This window comes from Echinococcus granulosus (assembly GCF_000524195.1).
Source record: "Echinococcus granulosus chromosome Unknown EG_S00035, whole genome shotgun sequence".
Lineage (NCBI taxonomy): Eukaryota > Metazoa > Platyhelminthes > Cestoda > Cyclophyllidea > Taeniidae > Echinococcus > Echinococcus granulosus.
Genome location: NW_020170415.1, coordinates 82,818 through 104,569, shown reverse-complemented (window position 1 = coordinate 104,569; position 21,752 = coordinate 82,818). Strand labels below are relative to the sequence as shown.

The 21,752-nt window shown below is 43.2% G+C and overlaps 1 protein-coding gene across 1 annotated transcript in view; it reads left to right on the top strand. All coding sequences in view use genetic code 11, as the record gives it.

The window, feature by feature from the left end:
• EGR_05045 (Calcineurin-binding protein cabin-1) overlaps positions 1–21,752 on the top strand; it is a gene marked incomplete at both ends in the record, with an annotated part of 25,550 nt that extends 3,798 nt beyond the window's left edge. The window contains 30 exons of the mRNA XM_024494294.1: positions 181–293; positions 371–428; positions 1,651–1,884; positions 2,802–3,091; positions 3,172–3,266; positions 3,338–3,488; positions 3,807–3,895; positions 5,541–5,805; positions 6,333–6,442; positions 6,490–6,560; positions 6,603–6,675; positions 7,033–7,208; positions 7,377–7,663; positions 8,193–8,468; positions 8,596–8,688; positions 10,727–11,267; positions 11,546–11,800; positions 12,741–12,833; positions 13,163–13,293; positions 13,579–13,641; positions 14,310–14,421; positions 16,817–16,978; positions 17,052–17,433; positions 17,791–18,085; positions 18,161–18,372; positions 18,408–18,532; positions 18,614–18,718; positions 19,532–19,699; positions 19,784–20,152; positions 21,603–21,752. Coding sequence (XP_024351243.1) covers positions 181–293; positions 371–428; positions 1,651–1,884; positions 2,802–3,091; positions 3,172–3,266; positions 3,338–3,488; positions 3,807–3,895; positions 5,541–5,805; positions 6,333–6,442; positions 6,490–6,560; positions 6,603–6,675; positions 7,033–7,208; positions 7,377–7,663; positions 8,193–8,468; positions 8,596–8,688; positions 10,727–11,267; positions 11,546–11,800; positions 12,741–12,833; positions 13,163–13,293; positions 13,579–13,641; positions 14,310–14,421; positions 16,817–16,978; positions 17,052–17,433; positions 17,791–18,085; positions 18,161–18,372; positions 18,408–18,532; positions 18,614–18,718; positions 19,532–19,699; positions 19,784–20,152; positions 21,603–21,752 — 5,544 coding nt within the window. The remainder of the gene's footprint in view (positions 1–180; positions 294–370; positions 429–1,650; positions 1,885–2,801; positions 3,092–3,171; positions 3,267–3,337; positions 3,489–3,806; positions 3,896–5,540; positions 5,806–6,332; positions 6,443–6,489; positions 6,561–6,602; positions 6,676–7,032; positions 7,209–7,376; positions 7,664–8,192; positions 8,469–8,595; positions 8,689–10,726; positions 11,268–11,545; positions 11,801–12,740; positions 12,834–13,162; positions 13,294–13,578; positions 13,642–14,309; positions 14,422–16,816; positions 16,979–17,051; positions 17,434–17,790; positions 18,086–18,160; positions 18,373–18,407; positions 18,533–18,613; positions 18,719–19,531; positions 19,700–19,783; positions 20,153–21,602) is intronic.

The window sequence follows — 21,752 nt, the reverse complement described above, 5'->3', positions numbered from 1 at the left end:
CACCACAATCTTACAAATGGTCGTGATTTACAACGAATCCATGGATCTTTTTGCATGAAATTCTTTTACACCACTTTTTTGAGTTTGGTTTAGTCTTGGAAAAACATAATAATCCCGTAAACTATCCTACCTGTAGTGTCTATTCTAACGTGGAACACTTCCTCCTTAATTGAACTTAAGACTGACGAGCGCATTGCGAAGATTCGCGAGGGTTACATGCGAATGTTGGATGAGTTCAAGAACGCGGACGCGATCAAAACGGTGAAGTTTCCGGAACCCTTGACCAAACTTTCGTGAGTGTTCTCTGTACCTCTAGGCCCCCCCTACCCTCTCACCTAAAGTTTAATGACTTCACTTTTTTCTTTTATAGGTGGGAGCACTTGGCCCATGCCTTTGTCAACATGTTCGATCGGCTCAACAAGGAGGGCGTAAGTGAGGATGATTCAAGTGTTTGCAGTGTAGTCGACAATCAAATATGGAAAGTTCGGCTCTTTGACGTGACAGGTTTGAGAGTCCATATTACCTCTGGTATTTCGCTCCGATTTTTATCATCTAAGTATGCTGGAAACGCGTTCTTTCCGATGGCCGTTTTACAGTACTGGCGGCTAAAGTGTCAAGAAAAACCCGGTCGAATTATTGCTGTGGGTGGATAATTTTCTGTACCCAGTCAGATATAGTCATAAGTGAGGGGTCTCGCGAATAAACGTTTCGACGTTTTTGCAAGGCAACGATTGCTTTGTCAGGTGTCGTGCCAAGAGCCCTCTCGAAATTGTAGAAGCTAAACTGGGAGACTGTGATATTCTCACTGTATGAAACAGACCTTATAGTGAGTACCGTTGTGTCCCCAAGATGGTTGAGTTCCTCCTACTTGATGTGAAGGAAACGTTTTATTCTTTTTGAAAACGTCTTTCAGTATGTCATCACCTCTCTTCTTCCTCTAGCTCTGTTCCCCGTCAACAGTCGTTATCAATTTTCCAGACCTGTTTTTAAAGTTCGAGAAATGCTGCTTGATTGGGCAAATTGTTTTTGAAATTTGTGAAAGGATACTTTTAATGTTGACTGTGAAATATCGTATTTAATGAACAATAAGTTATAGTTTATCCATGGCATTTGTAAAATATCATCACTTATACGATTTGAATTACCGTGGGCCTGTCCTATATTGTTCTAAGTAATATGAATTCGCGATTTATTCAGGGATATTAACTGAATCGCAAGAATTTGGAGAAAAATGATTGGTTGTTCAGCCTTCTTCTCTTTTTTTGAAGATCATCCGCACAATCTACCAATCAAAAGGCTTTCTTGATTACCTTTGCTTAATGCTGCTATGCGTGCTATGGCATACCCTATAAGCCTTTGTCATTAGTACGTGTCTCGATGGCCGATTTTAAATAACCCATTTGTGATCATGTCGTTCCGGAATGTTGGAAGCTTATAAGTAGCGGTTATATGTTCTTCCAAAACTTTTTTAAGTTGGATTGTCTTCTGCGTGACTGGCGTCAGATAAATTTAGCAGTTAATTTACCACGATTATGTTGGTATGCAAATTTAGCTTCACACTTTTACGGCGAAAAGAACCAGATTATTATTGCCTTTTATCTACTTCTAACATAAATATGGCATTTTCCTTAATGTGTAATGCTTATTTAGACGATCAACTCAATGCTCGATCTACGGTCTCTCTTCGAGGGATGCCAAATCCCTTCCAGGCAGCACTCACAGGATACTGAAGTGGTTGCTTCTATGGATGTCGTTATCATAGACGTCGATTCCGAGGTTTCATTCCAACCACTCTCTTCCGACACCTGTGGCGACTCCTCCCAGCAGGCATCTCAAGTACACCCCGAATCCACCGAGGCTCAACAAACATCGACCGGTGTCAAGGTAGGTTCCTTACTTATCCTAGTTAAGTAGCTGATGGGATCCTAGTTGTGTCTCAGTACAATTCACTCATTTACTCCTATTGTTCTTGGCATGATTTCAAATGTGTGACATTATGACGAGATTTATTTAATGACGTCTTTTTCTAGTTTCACTAAATAACATACTTTGTATCGCTCAGAAGTAAACTAATTAGTCCAGCTTAATTTAGGTGAAATAGTTAAAGCCACTCTCAGATTCAACTTCCTTATTTTTGAAATTTCGCTATACATAGTTTCATATTTTCCATGTATTCTGCTATATTTTTTATAGCTTTTGAATCACTGTCTGGGGCCTACTTAGTTTCTCGGAGCAACTATCCTGGCCTCTTATCAGTCAATTTCACATCCTATACAAAATTTAATTCGAAGCAGGATAATGCACCATCAGTGATTTATTTTCCTTAGATAAATTGTGATGTTATTAAGCCTCGCATGCGGTTTCATGGAAGTGCTGCTATCAAGACAGACTCTGAATCGCCCTATGCCATACTCATGAACGTCGGGACTTACTAGCCTTCTTTCTGACTAGTTCTGGGATCGTCGTGTATGATATCAACGTTGGGAAATCACCACTACCTTTTCATTCAAATTTGATGCGATATACTCGTGCAACTCCTCAAAATTTAGTAAAATTTACAAATTACATGTTTATGTCTATGAAAAAATGCTCTCTGTCCAATTTTAACTGTTTGTGAATTCTAAAGAGGCGTTAGCCGATTCTGCTTTTGTTGTAATGTCCGAATATCCGCTTCATTTGCTTCATCAAATCGTATACCAGTGCCAGAATGCTGCTTTTGATGCTCCGATATCAGCGGGCACAACTGAGTAATTGGTTGGCCATTTCTTCAGATACCCCCATGCCTCCCACTTTCCTCGTAGGGCGATGAGGACGATCATCGAAGGATTTCCAAGCGCATCCGTCGATCAACAGTTATGTTTGACGACATACCACAGGGTTCACATGGCCTCTCCGGGGTGATTACCACTACTCCCTCCTCCTATAACCTCCACGTCGTCACTCCCGGCACCGGTGCTGCCATGGTTGCTGCCTCTACGCCGTGCGCGGGTCCCCACGGCCCCTCCACCACTGCAGCCGACGCACAACTTACCCGATGGCTGTGGATCGAGAAGGCTACGCGTTTTCGCTCTCTCCTGCCCTCTTGCTTCAGGTTAGCTGATGATGCACACATGCAATGGGACTCGGAAATTGTTATTCCCCCTTTTTTCCTCTGCGCTTTTTGCTTTCCAGAGACCTGGCCCTTTTAACAGAGAAAACACATGCCTTAAGTATTCAGGGAGATGTGGAATCCGACAAGCTTACACTTGAACGCCACCTCGCCAAAGGTAAGCCTTCTAGCTTCTCTTCTTTATTATCCCCTAATTTCTCTAGACTCAGTTTTTTTACTGCGTTTCAGGTAGTGAAGACGAGGGTGCAACGCCGTCCGATGTGGTATTGGAAAGTGATCTGGTGACAGAGTTTTTGCGCACCCTGGCTGACGATAAACCGAATGCAGTACTGCTAGGAGTGGCGCTGCTTTTGCAAATGTCTGCTCACATCAAACCATGGTGTGCTTCTTATGCTTACACCGTTCCCCACTCAAATTTCCCCTCCATTGAAATAAATAATAGTATGGTCAGTCACAAAGTTGTGCTTCCTCTATAAATCTGTAGGCTCTAGTTTGCCCTATTTTCGCAGCTGAATGAAAAACTGACGCTTTTTATCACTCTAAAGGTAATAATATGGAGATCTACTAGCTTATAGGAGCTTTTTGCTATCTCAATCTATTTATTCTCGTAAATTAGAATAATTGCCTCTACTTCATGATGCTTTATTGAACTGATCAAGAGCTTATGTTCATATCTTTGCCAAATCTATTTTTTCAGGACACAGTCATTTTCGACGGCATATCTGGCCGTTTCTGCTCGTATTCGTCCATGTCTCCCCCTTTGGCAACCGAGCACTCTTCCTAAAGGTATTTTCTATGTTGCGTCACTGTTTCAAATTGAACCTAGAAGCTTGAATGCACTTTGTTATATTTTAATACTAATAGACAATCTTATTTCGTCACTATGGAAACTTACCATTGCCTAGAACACTTAAGATTTACAAAAGCTCTACAAAATTGAGTTTTTAGATCCCAGCAGTGGAAGGCACACTTTTGCAATGTTTTTTTTCTGCCAAACATTAAGGATTGAGAAATTGAAATCACAATTAATCTTGTTTGACTTGCAACTTCTCATTGTAAACTTGGGGAATTGAAGTGTATGCATATTCCACGTACATCAATGGCGGCGTCTATTTTCGTTTGATCGTATCTCCATAGGTTCCATCTTTCTGATCTATTTGCATTGTTCTCAGTACATCTCTGGCCATTATTTTCTACCGTATTTATCAATTCCTTGACATGAGTTTGCATACTTGATTTCAGTAGAATGTGCTCAAAACATTATTGGTGGAAGAACGTTGCTGCACATAGGCCACGATGTCGTGGTTCACTTCATTACAAACATCGATGTCTCCACCAAAGACCGTTATAGTTGTAAAGCAATCATCTTCTCATTTGAGGAAAATGAAATACTTCTATATTTTATGCTTTATAGCATCACTTCCTGTCCCTTACATTGTGTCATCATCATCTTTGTCACTTGCGAGTCCGAATGAGCTATACAGTGGTGGCTTTAATGCTCTGTGTAACGGTTGTAAACTGTGTTGGCAGGCTGTGGTACCTCGAGAACAAGGCTAATTCAAAGCCTAAAATTTCCTTTTTATTAATAGTCCACTCTGGAGCACGCTTTAGTAGTTACTAAATTCCCACTGGCATCTCTAACGGGACTTAATTTGCCACCTTTAAATAAAAATGCCAGTTAAATCTATTTCTTGCGGTACTGCCTGAAATGCTGTCCTTTTCTTCAAGGCCTTGATGCATAATTTCAAGCTTTGCTTTCCATTGCACCGCTTCTTGTACCAACCTTACACATTTTCATCATCACAATCATGGCTGTGTCGAATTCCGATTATGCTTCGTAAAAGTCGATTTAAACACTTTAAGAGTTGAGTCTTGTTTTGCAGAGAATGGTGCCCCAAATAAATTATTCAAGTCCTAATTCATCATTTTACATTAGTTTAACTAATCTGTCAGTAATCCACCCTAACATTTGACGTTAACCTATCCCTCCCTGGCCTTGATTCCCTTGGAGCGAATAGACTAAGTAGATAGGAGTGTTCCTTGTTGGTGACATTTAGAGCATGGAACAGGGATCAGGGATATGCACTTTCAGAACACTCTTCTGCCTCGCAGATTTCTGACGATTCTCCTATTATCAGATTCTTGTTCACTGAACGCTTCTCGGCTTAAAGGTGTGGTCAAACATATTACATTTATTACACAGCGTACTTCAATGACGAGTGAACTGCGAGAGAGATTTATACATTCCCTTCACAAAAATAAGGCCTGTTTTGGAGATTGGCTAAGCACTGGCAGAAGTATGCTAAAGTTAGAAAACACTCGGACGAGAAATGGTAACAATACACTACCAGAAAATAATCATTGCTGGTTTAGTCCGGAACCACAAAGAACGTTTGTGTTCCCATTTTCCGTGTTCGCCCTGCAAATACAGAGCCCAATCCACCAACGGAGGAGCTCATCCTCCCCATCGATCTTCTGCGTTTGCGCCAATGTCCGAGTTTGTGGCACTTGACCAACCTGCATACTGCCTACGCAGAAGTGCGTCTGGACGCGTTGGTTCTCTGTCACAAGGCTACCGATTCCGCCAAGCGTCGCTCCACCTCTTCCTCTGCCTTTTCCCGCCGGGCTGGCGCCGTTGACTTCGAGGACCTGGAATTCAAGGCACTGTCACAGGCTCTCCAAGTTGACTCAGCTAGGTTTGTCTGAGGCTCTACTCCTTCAGAACTTTTGAAGAAGGAGATTTGATTTTTTGGTTCTACTGCCGATTAATTTTGGTAGCAGTTTTATTATCATCACTCCCGATTCTACCTCTAAGTAGATTTCTGACATCAATTTCGTTCTAGTGCTGGTTGATAAAGGCTGAATTATCCCTAGTATTGGTGTTACTGTGATGCATTGATGCTGCTTCAAAAATATGCTTTGGCTTGAGAAATTGTCACTTGGTGAAATTAAACAAGACTGTAAGCCCGGAATACAAAACTGGTGGTGATTCAGTACTTTTTGGTCCGAGTTCCGAATGTTCCGTTTACTGGAGCTGTTTGCTTCACTGTTACAAAACTATTCATCAAAAAGGAAGTTATTATTGTTTTTGTAATGGAAATACTCGAAATCCACCTGAAATGTGGTCCCCGGTTTTGTACTCTTTCTTCTTGCGTTTCCTATTAAACAATCTCAGCAAATAAAGTTACGAGATTACTCATCATATTTGCAATCCTGCTAATAGGTTCCTTGAACCCGATGAGACGATATCGATCCCCGACTTCAACAAGGTGATAGAGTTGGTCTCCCTTCTTCCCGAGGATGCCCCAGAAACACTTGTTTTTCATGGAAGAAGTATGTTCCGCTTCCTTACCCACGGTCATCACCACCACCTCTTTTAGTTCTATGGATTAACTACGAGCTGAGTGTGGCCACTCACAAATATGATGCAATGAAGGACTACCTCTTGCAGGTACCCTCTTTCTCACCGCCTTCCTTACCACTACCTATTTAGATGAAAGAATTTGTCACCGAACACGGTTCACTTCGGCGTTCATGCTCCTTTCGTAATAGCTACGTTACTCTTGGTGAGAATTGCGGGTCTTTTTTCGTTTCAAGAAAATGTCATTAGCGATTATTTACATCGAATTCATCCATCTCCACTGTACTGTAACTCCGTAAGTGCGCAAAATAAGGCCATTTCCCTTTTTTGCGAACTTTTTGAATACCATATCTGTTGCGTGGATCCCAGTTGGGTCTCAAAGATACAAGCGAACTAAGAAGCCTGTGCTTGCTTGTACTCATCCCGCCATATCAAATTTGCATAATACCACGTCTCATCTTGTTGGAACGTCTTAACTATTCACTGGGTGTCAGCGATACCACTACTTCTAAAATTCGAGCTACCTTTTCAACGGCAAAGCCTATTTGCGCTCTCTTGTTAGATCGAATCGATGAGTTGTTGGCGGAGGTAAAGGATGCATCGATAGGCGAGAGGCTGCAGCACCTCTGCAAAGCGGAGCAAGATACTGCAAAGCTATTGAAGGCCCTTAAGGACTGCCTTCACTCTCATTCTGCTGCTCTTTGTAAGGGCAAATGCACTCAGTTGCATCCCGGCATTGTACGTCCTCTCATTAATCCTGTTTTTTAAGAACAGTTAAAATGAGATACTATCAACTCTGGAGTCAGTTATTTTGTGCGTAACTATCCGGCATAGTTGTCGATCCTTTAATCTGCTAGTCAATTGGTTTAATTGCGCAGTCACCAAGCCCTTTCCTCTCATACCCAGCACTTGGAGGGTATTCCACGCATATGCCGAATGCTCTATCAGCCCTTGATCACCCTCGACAGGAGGCTTTCAGGGTTGCATGGCGATTCTGAGGCAGCTAGGGAGACGGTGTTACTGGCGCTGCGGTGTTGGCGCGTGGCAATGCAAACACTGGCCCTTGTGGCGGCGAGATGCGTGAAGGGTGAACGCCTCTCCTCCCTCCCCACTCTGCCCCTACCCGAGGAAGAGGCTGCCGGTCTTGAGGACGTCTGGCGTACTGTCACTGTTGCCTACGCCCTCCTACAGACGTAAGTGTTCATTTTTCCTCTCCAAAGGTCCGATTTCTCCTCCTGCTTCTTCAGTAGTTTTCCTGAACTTGTTTAATAAAGAAACAGTTTGTGCTCCCTTTAACGGTACTCCATACCTAATAATAGCAAGCTTGAATGTCTCGTATAACCTTGAAGTTTCTTTTCAAACGGAATTCGAATGCCTTTGCATTTTTACGAACGTTGATGACAGTTGATGAGTGTCTTTTCATGAATCAATTGCTACAAAGTAGTTAAAACATTTCAAACCTCAGTCGGTTCGCTTTCGATTCAAGTAAGCTTTCATTGGCTTTCCTATAATGTTCAGTTTTAAAATCTTTTAAAGCAATGCGTGTTGTGAGTTTCGCTATTTTAATTTCTTTACCCATAACTCCTTTGGACATGCTTGTTTGAAATGTTCGATAAATACATTCCCACTTTTCCTATCATCAATTAAGATTCCTTATATAGACCTACTGGATGCCACAATTTATATCAATTTTTTTACTAATATTTTCACCCTGACGCTCAGATGTTGGGATATCATAGACAGTGAAATGTCTTCTGATCCGAATGCCAAAGCATTCGCCAAGAGGCTCACCCCAGAGTCGCTCTGTTCCAAGGCTATTTTCACCTTCAAGCAGTGCGATGGCAAACTCCTCATTCTGACATTCGGACAGTTTTGTCAAACTCTTCGCCTCATTATCGACACTTTTGCGTGGCGGCTGCTGGCCACAGGCGCTCTGGGTCTGCCAGTCCCCGAACTTTCCTACAAATTTATTGTATTCGTCTACGAAATTCTTGACAGGTATTTTCCCTTTTCATTTTACTTCGCTTCATTCACTTTTTCTGATAATTCAACTATCGACCAAGCTGTTTGCTTTTAGCCTCTCCTGTGTCTTGGCTTATTTCAGTTTACTCTTTTTTCACTTCAGAATAGAATCATGTTTTCCTATCCATCTCTTGCATCCCAAGTTGGCCATTTATCGAGCACTGTACGACCTCGGTAGACCAGATGTTGACCAGAGGTGAGTGTGTACTTTACCTTCGGTCGTATCATTACACGATAGGTGTGCTCCTAACGAATACTTGTAAATGCATTTCGCAGGAAAAAATATGCTTTACCTCCAGAAGGAATATAACATTAGTATTAGACCTAGAAACGAGCACTTTTTTACTCCATAATGGTTTCACGTGCACATGTGGGTTAGTTTGCCTCCTCCTTTGAATATAAATGTGTGTGCTTGTGCCTACGGGAGTTTGTAACATCACCAAAATCGCTAAACTCATTGGCCTTTATTTATTAGCGGTGTCAAATTCGGATTCTGTATTTAGTCATTGTCATCTTTAAGCTTCTAAAGAGCTTGCTAAGGAATCCTACCACTTTTGTTATTTTTAATGTATAGCGCTCCCAGGCTTCCCTAAATGAAAACGATGGCATATTGTGTTGTCGACATACAGAAGGGGATTGAAACTATTGCAACGTCCCAAAAGGCCAGGTCGCACGTAGGAGGTACAATGTTTGAACCCCTAAATGACTCGGTACCGGAGCTGAAAGCCAAACAAACAACGTATTACATAGCCCATCCCCCCTTGAGTGTCGTCCCCAGCCCTCCCCTTTAGTCAACCTCCTGCGTCAATCATCACTACGTAGTCGGTGCTGTAAGGATCGCTCTCACCAGTCATTGAATTTCCGTGCACTTGAGATGTTTGACCGCAACAACGCTGATTTCTCATACTGATTCCACTGGATATGAAATTTCGTCCTATTCGGGAACTGTACTGGAGATGGGAGGATGTGCTGGCCATCACGCGTGTTCATCGCTAGTCGTGGGAACACTGGTTTAATAGCAGAGGGATGTACCAAATGACGGGATTTGGTCGTGTCTATCCTTCTTTGCTAATTTATTCTAATTTCAGTGCTGCTTAGCCATGTCTACCTGGATTTTATGCAGCTAGTAGAGAAGTGGATGAGTTACCGCGTGTTCACTTTGTTGACATCCTAAAATAGATATCATAGACACATCAGTAGCGAATTTTTCCAAGTAGTTGATGGATAGCGTAGCTTCAGTTGTGAATGTCGTTCCTGTAGAACAGGGGACTGATGTAGCTGCTGAATGTAGACAACATTTACAACCCTTCTGTTGGGGGTCTCTACAGATTCTCCCATCCTTCACGCTAAGGCCTTTTATCCAGAGGTGGAAAACAGGGTATTTATCCTTCAGGGTGGGGGTTCGTTTTCCACCGTTACCAAAGTAGCGCTCCGAGACTTTCCTGCAGACGAAAGAGGGTATAATACTCGGGTAGGATATTTGTTTCCCATATGCAGAAGTGATTGGGGCTACTGACACGGCCCAAAGACGGAGCCCCCAAGTGGCCCCTTACCAAAATCGTGAGTTAAACAAACAATCCAAGTGCTGTAAATAACCAGGTCTTAAGATTTTAAAATTTAAATTCAACGAAATGCGTTGAATTGAGCTCCCTTTTCTACTATCACTGGAAACCTATTTCTTGTGGATTTCGACTCGCTCATTGTTGTTCAGCAGCATGATCGCATTAAGGAGTGGCGAAAGTACCTTGTCGTTAATTATTGCTGGCTGAAATTGGTGAAAGTCGAGTTGAAGCGGTAATCATTTTGAGTACTTTGACTGTAATTATTATGCATCTGAACCTTATATTAGGCATAAATGCACCTCCGACCAGTCTGTGAAATCCCTTTCTACTTGTCTAGTTGCCACACAGCATGAACTGTTCAATTCCACTCTGTTGTTGTCGGATCATCTGCTAAATTCCTCTATATCGTGTCGGAATCCCACTCTGTATTTGTGAAATTTGAATGTCTTTTAGGGTAAATTCACTCTTAATGCCTCTAATTTTTAGATACCTAACCGAAAAAATGATACAGAGGATGTAAACTGTTTCTGTAGCCAGTGCGTGACGAGTATTGTTGTTTGTCATTTCGTACTCCCTAAGCCTTCCTAAATTGTTAGCGCAGCAAAGCATACTAATGTCATCTCTATCGTCCCTTTACGCTATTGACGGTATTCGTTTCGTTTTAATTTTCAGAGCCGTGCGCAGCATCCTTGCCTTCCTGCGCGGCTACCCCTCCTCTCGCATGCTCAGGTGTGCCCGAGGTCGTGACACTGCCCCACCCAGCCTTCTGTTACTTCATCTCCTCCACGACCTCCTCCCCTTCACAACCACCCACTGCTGCTTCTCCTCCGCTCCTATGGGCCTGCGCTACCTCCGCTGTGTCGCTGTCACCGTTGCTCGCGCTCTCCAATGCCTCTCTGAGGGCTACCACCGACTCCAAGCCTCTGAAAACACGGATGCCGATGACGAAGACTTTGTTGATACTCCCCATCAGTCGATAGAGAAGATGGAAGTGGAAGCCAAGATGACTAACAGTAGTCACCGTCTCTGGCCATTTGGCGGTGCCCGAGTTGGTGAGGCTTTAGCGCAAGCGATACACTGCCTCTGTGGCCTGCCGGCACGCCCCTGTGCGTCCACTTCTACCACTACAACCACCACCACCACTACCAGTGACCCTAGTAAGGTCTCCTCTCTCGCTTCCTCCTCATCCAGTCCCAACTCTTCGCGCTTCAAGGTGGGTTACGCATTTTCCCTCACTCTTTACCTGAGCATTTTGCTTTCGTAATTTAAGCCATGAGTGATTGTTATTTAACTATTAAGACCTTGAACTGCCTTCTACAGTTGTCATTATAATGTTCGGATAGTTCTTCTATCTGATTTTGCCTGGCTATCACGATTGGCTTTCAATTCTTCTCGTTTGAAATAGATAAGTGAAACAATGGTAGTAAGACCCTCAGTTTGAAGTTCCGGAAATTTCGTTCACAATTAGTGCTAACTCTGTTTCACCTACAGCAAGCAGCAACACCACCAGAGCCAGCCTACAAGTCTTATGAAAGAAGGGTGGAAGCGGTGATTGAAGTGCCAACATTTACGGCGCTTCCTTCAGCTACTGTTCCAATGCCACCCTCCTGCGTGGCTCCGAGGCCTCCTATTTGGTTAGCTGATAGGACCCTCTTCTACGAATCCGTCAAGGAACACGTCATTGATCTAAGCTGCCCTTCTACCAATGTTGGTGTCTGGTGGTCGGGAGCTCGACCTTCCGCGCTGGTGAATCAATTTAGTTGATGTATTTACGTTTATATGAACCATCAGTGTCAGGTCCTCATTCAGTCCGTGCTCCTGTGCCCCACTGAAAAGCACGGTCTTCATTACCAAGCAGCTATTGCGATTGCATTTCCTGAAACCTTATTAAGGATTAAATCCGACTGAAACACTTCCGTAAGAATAAAGACAGAAACGTAACGTGATTTTTAGATGTGTTTTACTATTAAACCGGATCTGAACTCTATCCCTTTATCATTTTACTACACTGACAAGTAGGCCTCCCGGTACCCTTCGATTATTACTCGTTTTTTTTTCATTTCCACCTTTATTTTTAAAACTTTGTAGTTAGACTACCCCGTCGCTTCATTTCCATCCGTCTCTCATGTCTGGAACCACTTTAGGTACCTTTCTTTTGGGGCTATCCCTTTGATCTTAATTGTATCAATCAATAAGACTTTAGTCCATTAGCATGAGGTCAATGCTGTAAAAGGTGAAGTTCTAGCACTTTCTTCTTTGATGATATGCTAATTTCTGGCCAAAAGCTGTTTTAAATATGTGGCATTTATTTTGTGCATGTTTTATCGTCATTTTCGAATTCCATTTCCAAATGGTTGGTTATTAGAGAACTTCGTTATGGGAAATTTTCGTGCTTAACCCCATCTTTATTCCCTATGTCCAGTTTCCTAGGGAAAACCAAGTGTCTGGTATTTTAACTTCTCTTTAACAGCCCATTTCCGATCTTCGACAACTCTATTGGATGCTTAAAGGGTCAACATTGCAGAAGATTATCACATTAGCTGAGTCGTGATCGGGATTTGATCATATTTCACTCATGATCGCTTTACTGCAATTATCATTTCACTTATCATTTTAACTTCATTAGCCAATCGACATTATTTGGCCTCCATTTTGCTGATTTACCTTCCATGTCTTCTTTTTTTAGGATTGGCAACTCATCGAACTCGCCTTCATCTTCTATCGTCCGGCTATAGTCCCTGAGTATGACAGTATCAAATCCCTCTCAATTTCCTCAGAGGTATTTTCTCCCATTTGTTTTAAACCAAATTCATGCCCATATACGGCTCCTGGCAGTTGTCAATTGAAGAGACCCGCGAAATTATTGTCAACGCTCTTTAAGTTCGGAATCTTTGCCTATTGAATGGTAAAATGCGGCGCATGTTATTTTTTGGTGTTTCATAAGTTATGTGAGATGGGAAGTAGACTTTCTCCCAACGTGTGGAAAGGCCGGGACGTTAAGGGCAGGAACCTTATGCAGTCAAATACCAAATCGAGATAAGTTACATTTCACGAAATTGTTTTATTATAAAGTAGGGATGAGGCATGATTTTTTTTTCCACCCCGTAGCTTGCAAACTGGCTCACGGAGGCAGTGAAGCTGATGCCGAAGACCTACGAAGAGTTCATGATTCCGGAGGGGCAAATTGACTCCTGCATGACGATGCACGCTCCCTTGCCCGAGCAGATTCATTATCTCAGGTTTACTTCTTTACTCTACGTCTGTCGGATTTGTCTGGCCGATTACATATTTTAAGGTTTATTTTGTTTAATCTATCGCTTTAGGTTTACAGGCAACGTTGTTATCAGCTGTATTTTTTAAATAAGTTTTATGTTAAATCTATCCTAAGTTGATTTGCTGCTTCCAGTGAATTTGAGTGATATGATTTCCCCTTTAATCTCGGAAGATTATTGAATTTGAGTTTTCCCTCGGTAGAGACAATATCACTGAATACTTTTACCCAATGCCTTCTCCATTGCTTTTAGTGATATGCTGAACCTCATGTATTATCTCCTTGCGGACTACTATACAAAAAACAACAATTTTGAGTAAGTCCCCCTCATTTTCTATTAAAAAGCCAGTTGGTATGCTTGTCCACAGGTATTTTCCCTTTCTTACGGCAAAGATATGTAATTCCGGTTTCCAATAATGCTCTGTCTCAAACGAGAAGTATTGAATTTGCCTTTGAACTACAGAAAATGTGTTTATTGTGTGGGAGGTAATGAAATCGCAGAAGGCACTTCTCTGTGCTTATAAGATGGCGATTTAATGCTTTTTTTCAAAGGTCAGACACATTCGCTGCCAGTATTGCGTATATATATGACTCCCTAATTTCCTTATCTCAGCCCTCATGTCGCACACGCGTGGCGCCTTCAATTAACAAGAAATGAATTGTATTGGCGATGAGACCAAAAATAATCACATTTGCAATCATACGAGACTGGTAAAATAGCCGGATTGCTGTGGTGGTTGATTTTCCTCTGCGATGCCCCGATAGCGAATGTGTGGGATTATTTTAAGCTAGGTTCAGCGATTCAAACAACGGCTTTTAGACGAAACGTGGTCAAGTGGTCATTAGATCGGTCTTGGCGAGGATTCATCCACTTCAGTGCATTGCCCGAATAACATGAAGATATGGCGAGTAATGGGAATTTGATGCTTGACTCGACACTTTTAGTGCTTAATCGCGTGTTCTTTAAATGCTCTTCCACCTCAGTCTCGCAATACGCTACTACAAGCAGGATCTGCGAGTAGCCCCGCATCACGCTGACAGCTGGGCAGCTTTGGCTCTCATCTACAGCAGCCACTTGGAGCAAATTCTTAATGTGGTAAGTTTTTCCAGCCTTGCTCGTACTTCAGGTGCCCCCCCCCTTCTTCTCATAGTACGTAAAAAGCAGCTTAGAAGGGGGGGGGCATTCTGTAGATGCCTCGTTCGGTTTTATATTCATATTTCACCCGTTTGCAATAGGCCGACTTTCACTTTTATGTTGCAGTTATACTCCCTGTGTTTTAAAGTATAAAAGCTATTTCCTCCATTGCTTAAAAATAATTTGCTTTTATGGCCAAATCACTCCAGACGCGTTTGATATGATACTATTAGCGATTTTTAAGTTCTTACGTTCCCCGACGGAGTCTCAAAGGAAAGTGGACCACCATAACCAAGGAATGTATTACCGTTTTGATATGACTAAACAGTCGTCACTAATCGTAGCCTTCCTCTTCAATCTCATTCATTTTATTTTGTTTAAATGTATCTCGGTTGTGCGACCTGCGGGTTCCAGTAAGAAAATCGGAGCATTATGTGCATGACTAATGGCTAAAGTGTTAATAACTGAATGCCACCACTGGCCATTGTTAAAATGCACGATTGTGCAGGTCACTAACTTTCGCTGATAGTATTGATTCTTCATCCCCACGTGAATCGTGAATTCTTTTTATCTATGCAAACTACTAATACAGCGTCCCGAGACTTCCCCGAAGATGAAAGAAAATATAAGGTTAGAGCAAAATATTTGTTGCCGACGTACTGAAAGGAAAGAGGGCTACCGAAGTAGCTCGGAGACAACGCTACTAAACGGAGGCATGATGGTAGAGCCCTCAGTGGCCCCTTACCAACACCGAGGATTAAAGAGGCTATCAAAGCGTCACATAGCCACCCTCTCCTTTTAAGCGTCGTCCTCGGCGCTACTCTTGGTCAATCGCCCCCGTCGCCTATCACAAAGTAGTAGGTAGTGTGTGCAAACACTCACGAAATAACCGCTCCAGTCACCGAATTCGCGTGCAATTGAGAAGATGTTTAGCCACATTGCCACTGATCCCTCCTGCCAATTCCACTGAATCTGGAGTTTTGTTCTGTTTGGGAAGTGTATTTGGAGAAAGGGAATGTGCTGGCCATCTCGTATGTTTGTCGCTAGTCGTAAGAACACTGGCCTAAGAGCGACATCATTTAATAGGGAACGAGGTTTGAAATAGTATCGTTGGGATAAGACTTTGTATCTATTCCTCACCATTTTGTCCTTACGTCAGTGCCATCCAGCCATATCTGTCTGAGTTCTATCCAGCTGGTAGAGAGGCGAAGGCGTTATCGCGAGTTCACTTCATTGACACCTTCATGCAGGTACTGTAGGCAGCTCTGTAACAAAGTATTCCAGATGGTTCACGGCCATGGATAGTGTCGCTTCAGTTGTTAGTATCATCCCTGCAGAACACGGAACTGAGGTATTTGCCGAAGGTTACCTCCCTTTTCAACTCTTTGTTAAAAGTAGTCAAAGATTCTCCCATTTACAGCGTATACTTTTCTTCCATCACGTTAAGATTTAACATTCAGTAATAGAAGTCGGGGTGGTTGTCCTTCAGAATCAGGTTTACTTTCTATTGCTACCAGTGCTAAAATTGCTGTATGATTTTGGAGGAAAATTGATAGTAGGGCGATTTTGCGTAATCGTTCTACTTTGATTTCAATATTAAAAGGAAATTTGCCTAATTCTGTAGATTTTTTAATCTATCATTGTCAAAATTTTCCCAGATTGCAATTAAAAGACTTGTTCCTATTCTTTTTCCCGTCCTTACTTATTTTCTTTCATTATGATTCAATCCTTGAACTCAGTACATTTTTCTCTCAGTCAAGTTACGGTTGCATTTACCGAACCTGTTTGCAATCGTACTATGGTTCCCGTTTCCAAGTAAATGTCATTTTAATCACCACTTTGTAGCAGTCATTTGTTGTTTCATTTTCCTGCTTTATTTACTAGCATTTGGCTTGTACGTTTGGATAGTTGTCAGCATTTCCAACTGTCCGAATTGTCAATAAAGCAGTATTTTAATTTAGCATGTTCTTAGAACAATGTATATTTCTGTGTTTTTTCTTCAATTTTTGAATGAAATCGGCGCTTTACTTTAAACTAATCCTTTTCCTTGCAATACTGATTTGAGCTCTCTCCTCTCTTGGTCTTGTGCATCGCAGGCTCTTGATAACTGGCACCGATTTATTCGCCATTTTATTCCGAATAATGATTGTTTGTAATGCCATCTTGTGCGCATGCGTCTGATGTTAACCATTACCTACGAACATTATCCAATTAGTGAAATTCGTCTACGTAGGAACAAAAAAATGGTTACATATGTCCTCTGGATCATCACCATTAATAAATTCTAATTGTGGCTTTAAAAGTATGGTTGGGTAAAATGATAGCCAGTGTTTTTGTGTTTGTCGTATGCATCTAGATCGACCCAAAGACGGAACGAGTGACCTCACGTGCGGTAGCATCCTGCCTGCGCTGTTTCGATTTGGCGCTGCAGCTTCAGCCGCGCCTCACCACCCTCCTTACTGAGCGCGGCTGTCTCGCCTACCAGCTACACTCTTATGCAGCCAGGCTAATCAAGAAGGTACGTCTCTTCCTCCATTAGCAATAGGTTGCTTGCCCCGCTTTAATCGTTCACTTCTCCCTCTACTTTGTAGTCTATCAACCGACCCTTTCAAGAGACCCATCTGCGGTTATGTATGCAGTGGCGCCGACGAATGCTGACCCTTGCCTACCGCTCCTACGGTCAGGCACTTCGTCTGGAGCGCAGGCGCTCCTCTTCGCCCGAGGTAACACAGAAAGAGGTGCAGCCATCATCCGTGGCGGCGGGCGAGGCGGCAGTGGTGGAACCAAGCCCCCTCTCTATCTCTTCCGCTTCACCCTCCGCCGTCGGTGGTAGCGGTGTTAAGGTGAGCCCGGTGACATCGACACCTGTGGACGAGGAGTGGCTCTACCACTATATGCTAACCAAATGTGAAGAGAAGGCTGGTCCGGGAGCACTCTTTCGTGAGGAGAATTTGAAAAAACATCAGCTGCATGGTAGGCGATTTCACCTTGTTTGAATCCAACTTCTTGCTTAGCTGGATCTGCAGTCACTACCATATCCCTCTATCTTTACCTTACCCCAACCTTAAATTGAAATTTCCCAAAAGAGGAATACTATTCTCACCACGCTTGGCTGAATTTTTTCTTTCAGTGTGTTATTGCCTTTTCAAAGCGATTAATTGAATCAAGTCTATCCTTTTAAGCTTCCACCAGTTTGCAGTATTTTTTCGTTCTAGCAATCGTTTCTGTCATATATAGCGAGCAACTGGTTAACGTGAAGCGAAGATTCCTAACTTGGTTATATAGCATACCTCCGGTCCGGAAAGCCATTTCAACCTTTGTCATTCCTAGAAACTCGCTCCGAATGGGTGCTGCGTGTGCTGAACAACTACCAGCGCACTGCTAATATCTTGCGTGCGGCGGGTGCCAAGTACCCAAAGAAGATCATTGTCTACAACAAGTTGCCCCACCTCGCAGTGGAGTCTATTGAGGTGTTCTACCGCACCCACGCCTTCATTTTGAAGGTCCTTCTTGCAGCCGGTGAACCCGAACCCTCCTCACCATCCCCTCTGCCTCTGCGGCAGATCTGCGAAGCTCTCTACTCCCTGACTCAGTCAGCATTCGTTACGGAACCCGCTAAAGCCTCGTACGACCTGCTTGGTTTTCTACTTATTAATTATAAGTATGGCTAATTATGCGAATCTCCTTTTTCTCCACAAAGAGGAAAGATTCGAAGCCGGAAGCGGCCCTCTTTGATGCCAGAGCCGCCGGCGAAGGTGACAAGACTAGAGGGTGTTATTGGTGGCTGTAGTGTTAGCGGTGGCGCCCTTGACACCTCTGTGGAAGCTCCCACTTCCTCCCCTCCGCAGAGCGATGCCGAGGTCACAGTGGAGGTTGTCTCGCGGCCATCTTTTGCTTCAATTTCTGATTTAGGTAGGTTTAAACACAGCATAATTAATATTTTTAAGATCTGTGGAAAAAGTGTGTGGAGTACTGTCGGGAGGCGCTGGAGTTAGTTCTGCGTCGGTTGCCATTGCACTACAAATCGATGTACCGTTTAGCCCACCTCTATCTGAACCAACCCTCAATGCAGGTAGGTCCAGTGCTTGCGTTTAATTAATTGTCAACATCGAGAAGTTTCACCTCTTCCCTATTTATTGGTTGGCTTTTGAAGGATCTGGACAAAGCCATGGCAATACTGATGGGGCCGTTTGATCATGTAACTAAAGTTGAGTACGGCGGCTTGTTCAAAGATAGACGTCAGAGCAATTTCTTTCATGTAAGTTCGACTCTACTTTGTCCTAAAATATGCCGTCTTATAAGGAAGTGAGCACAGACATGTACTATGTCTCGAAAAAATAAAATAGGTAGAAGATGATGCAGTGAATTGAAATGGTAGTGATGGAGGTTTAATCAGGTATAATGCTTTTTGAATCCAGGGTTATTGTACTCTTGATCTAGTTTTCCAAAGGCAGCAGTGAGCTGTTAATTAGGATCATGCTACCTTAAAATAGTTAAATGTGGAGCTGCACGCGATAACTTGCTATTCTATGAGGGTACTTTTTAGATCCTTGAAATTACATTCTTTTACTGGCCTTGAAGTATGTCTGCAAGAGAACGGGACAAGATTGAGAAACGGTGGTAAAGAAAGGCCCCTAAAAAGAAAATTACCCGTAAATCAAGGTGCCATCATTGATGGAAACCGACTTGTCTTTATATAAGCCTACACAGTAAGGGATCGTTGTCTGGAAACGCGCAGTAGTCGCAATTCTAGTGGGCACACTGGAGAGTGAATTTCGTCGAATCAGAAACTGTGGGTTTCTGCATTTGATTTTGGGTCTGGAAATGCCGTAAATTGGAAGTTTAGCCACCGATCCGGTAAACTGCACTTTTACTGATGAACGCGTCAGACCCTCAAAGTCACATCCTTTCATCAGGATGGCAGAAAGTGGATTTAAAACGGATGGAGAAAGTGACATATGTGTAGCCAAAGGATGTTCTTCAAAAGAATACAATCAGGCTCTGAGTCAAAAATTCCTCTCAAATAAAGCCATTGACGTAGAATCTCTGCCCATTTTCTGTTATATCGAAGGGTGTTTGGCGAATTCCCACGGCGGATATCGACCGTAGCGGCAGTTTTGCATCGCATATGTACCGCTCCACTTTGATGGTGCTGGAGGTGCTCAACAAACGCGGCGACTGGACTCGTATGCTGCAAGTTTTCCACCAGCTTCGCAAACAACCACCCGAAGACAAGCAAGTTTGCCCTCCTTGAATGTGTATTCTATTCTCCTTGGGATGAGTTGGTGTTTTGGGCTTTCTTAGACGTGGCTTTCTGAGTGAGGGCGACCGTGTCTTTCTGGCACGTCGGGCCTTCAGCCTAATCCACCCAACTCTGCGTTTGTGGTTGTTGCGGCAACAAGAACGGGTGCAGCAGCAGGAAACGAGCGGTGGATGGAGTGAAGTAAGCGTGGAGACACTACAACAAATCTATCGGCTACACTCGTTTGCGCAGTCGCGTGCTTCTGCTGCTGCTGCAGCCGCTGCCGCTGCCAGCGCCTCTCAGACTCCACCACCATCGTCTCAGCCGCATTCTTCAGTGGAGTGCGTGGAGGCAGAGGAGGAGCGAACGGAGGAAGCGCGCTCTACTGACGTTGCGCCGTGCTTTGCTGAACTGCTTGCACAAGCCTACGAACTGTGTCCTGCGGCTTGGGTAAGCTCTTCCTTCTTCGGCTTTCCGGTCCACCTCCTCGTGCGTGTTTTTGGCTGTTTGTGTTCTCTGCGTGATTATGAGTATGCCGTAAATAGCTCAATCAAATTATCCAAAAATGCCTTTGGACAAGTTCCTTCGGACGTCTTTTACATCGGCTCGCTTTTCGGTGGTAACCACTACATGAGCGAATTACTTTCAACGAATCCGTTCGCAACATTATGTTGCAGAATATTTCATGAATCTCTTGAAAAGCCAAATGAGCGGTGAATGATACTGATACTTGATTTTTCGAGAGAATCATGACAGCATGTCTTTTTGCCAATCTGTCAGCCAGGGGAATGAAAAAAAGTGGAAGACGTGACGGCCTATTCTAAGCTGACACAGTGAACTTACAACTGAAGCTCCAACTTCTGGCTGTACGGTTTTGCTGAACAAGGTTTCCTGCATTTTGAACTTCGAAGTTTTACTTGAACTACGTAACATGCCTTTTGAAAACCGGCAAATATTGGCCTATTCGCACCTCTCAGCCCTGGTGTGTGGAGGAGACCCCAAAACTTTTATGCGGGACGGAGAACTTGAATCAGATGGGTTTACAACTTCTAATTTAATTTAGATTTTGTTTTCAATTTTGGAATGTAAACACATCGGCAATGAAGTGTAATGAGGTTCGTCATGAAGCCCCAAAGGTTGTCGTGATTAAACTGAGGTCGCGCGCACTGCTTTCATCAACACTGGGTGGCTTTTCTAGGTCACCTTTGATTGCAGTCAAATTTTATTTACGTGAACCTATAAACATATTTAACACATTTCTCCCCATTAATCATATTTAAATCGAATAAGGCTTTCGACCTTTCATTTCAAGGAGGGCAAATTGTTTGCTTTTTGCAGCATAATTTTCTGGCATGTTTATGCCCCTATCCTAGCGTTTAGCCTACACCTCCCAAGGCTTTGCCAGTACGGCTCAATCGTCCCAGGGTCCCCATGCTAAATCATCCCTTCGAAACTTCACATGTTTGTGCGTGATATTGTTTACCGTTTCCGCAGGAAGAATAGTCTTTTATGCATTTCAGCGACTGTTTACGCATTTGGTATCCGGGATCAGGCCTTTCAAGAACCGAATTGAATGCCCTGTGCTGAAAGCGGGGCTACAGCGGAGTGAATGTGTGTCTCATCATAGTATCGTGCTTAAAGTCTTCCTTGCAAGTAGATAGCCACGGCTTCAGATTCTACCTCTTTGTTTATCACTCACGCTATCCCATGCACGCATTCACCACTACTTTTTTCCGCCATTTGGATTGGTCGAATCTGAACGTGTTTGTCGGGTAGTAAGGATGCACTTGGTATATGTAATGTTTCAGTGCCTTGCCACTTTGAAAAGGTCGGGGAATCCGAAATCCCGTTTTAACTTGAACACCAATTTCACATTTGATTTTCGATTGTTTTCCCAAAGGACTCGGCTGGCCCAAATCTGTCGAAGGATCTCATTTTAAAGCGCTGTTTGGAACTGACAAGTACCCCATCTGCCTCTACTTCCTCTCAAATGAAGTCGGCTTCAACTTCCCGTTTAACAGACGCTGCTGCTGCCCAGACCATCTTGTAA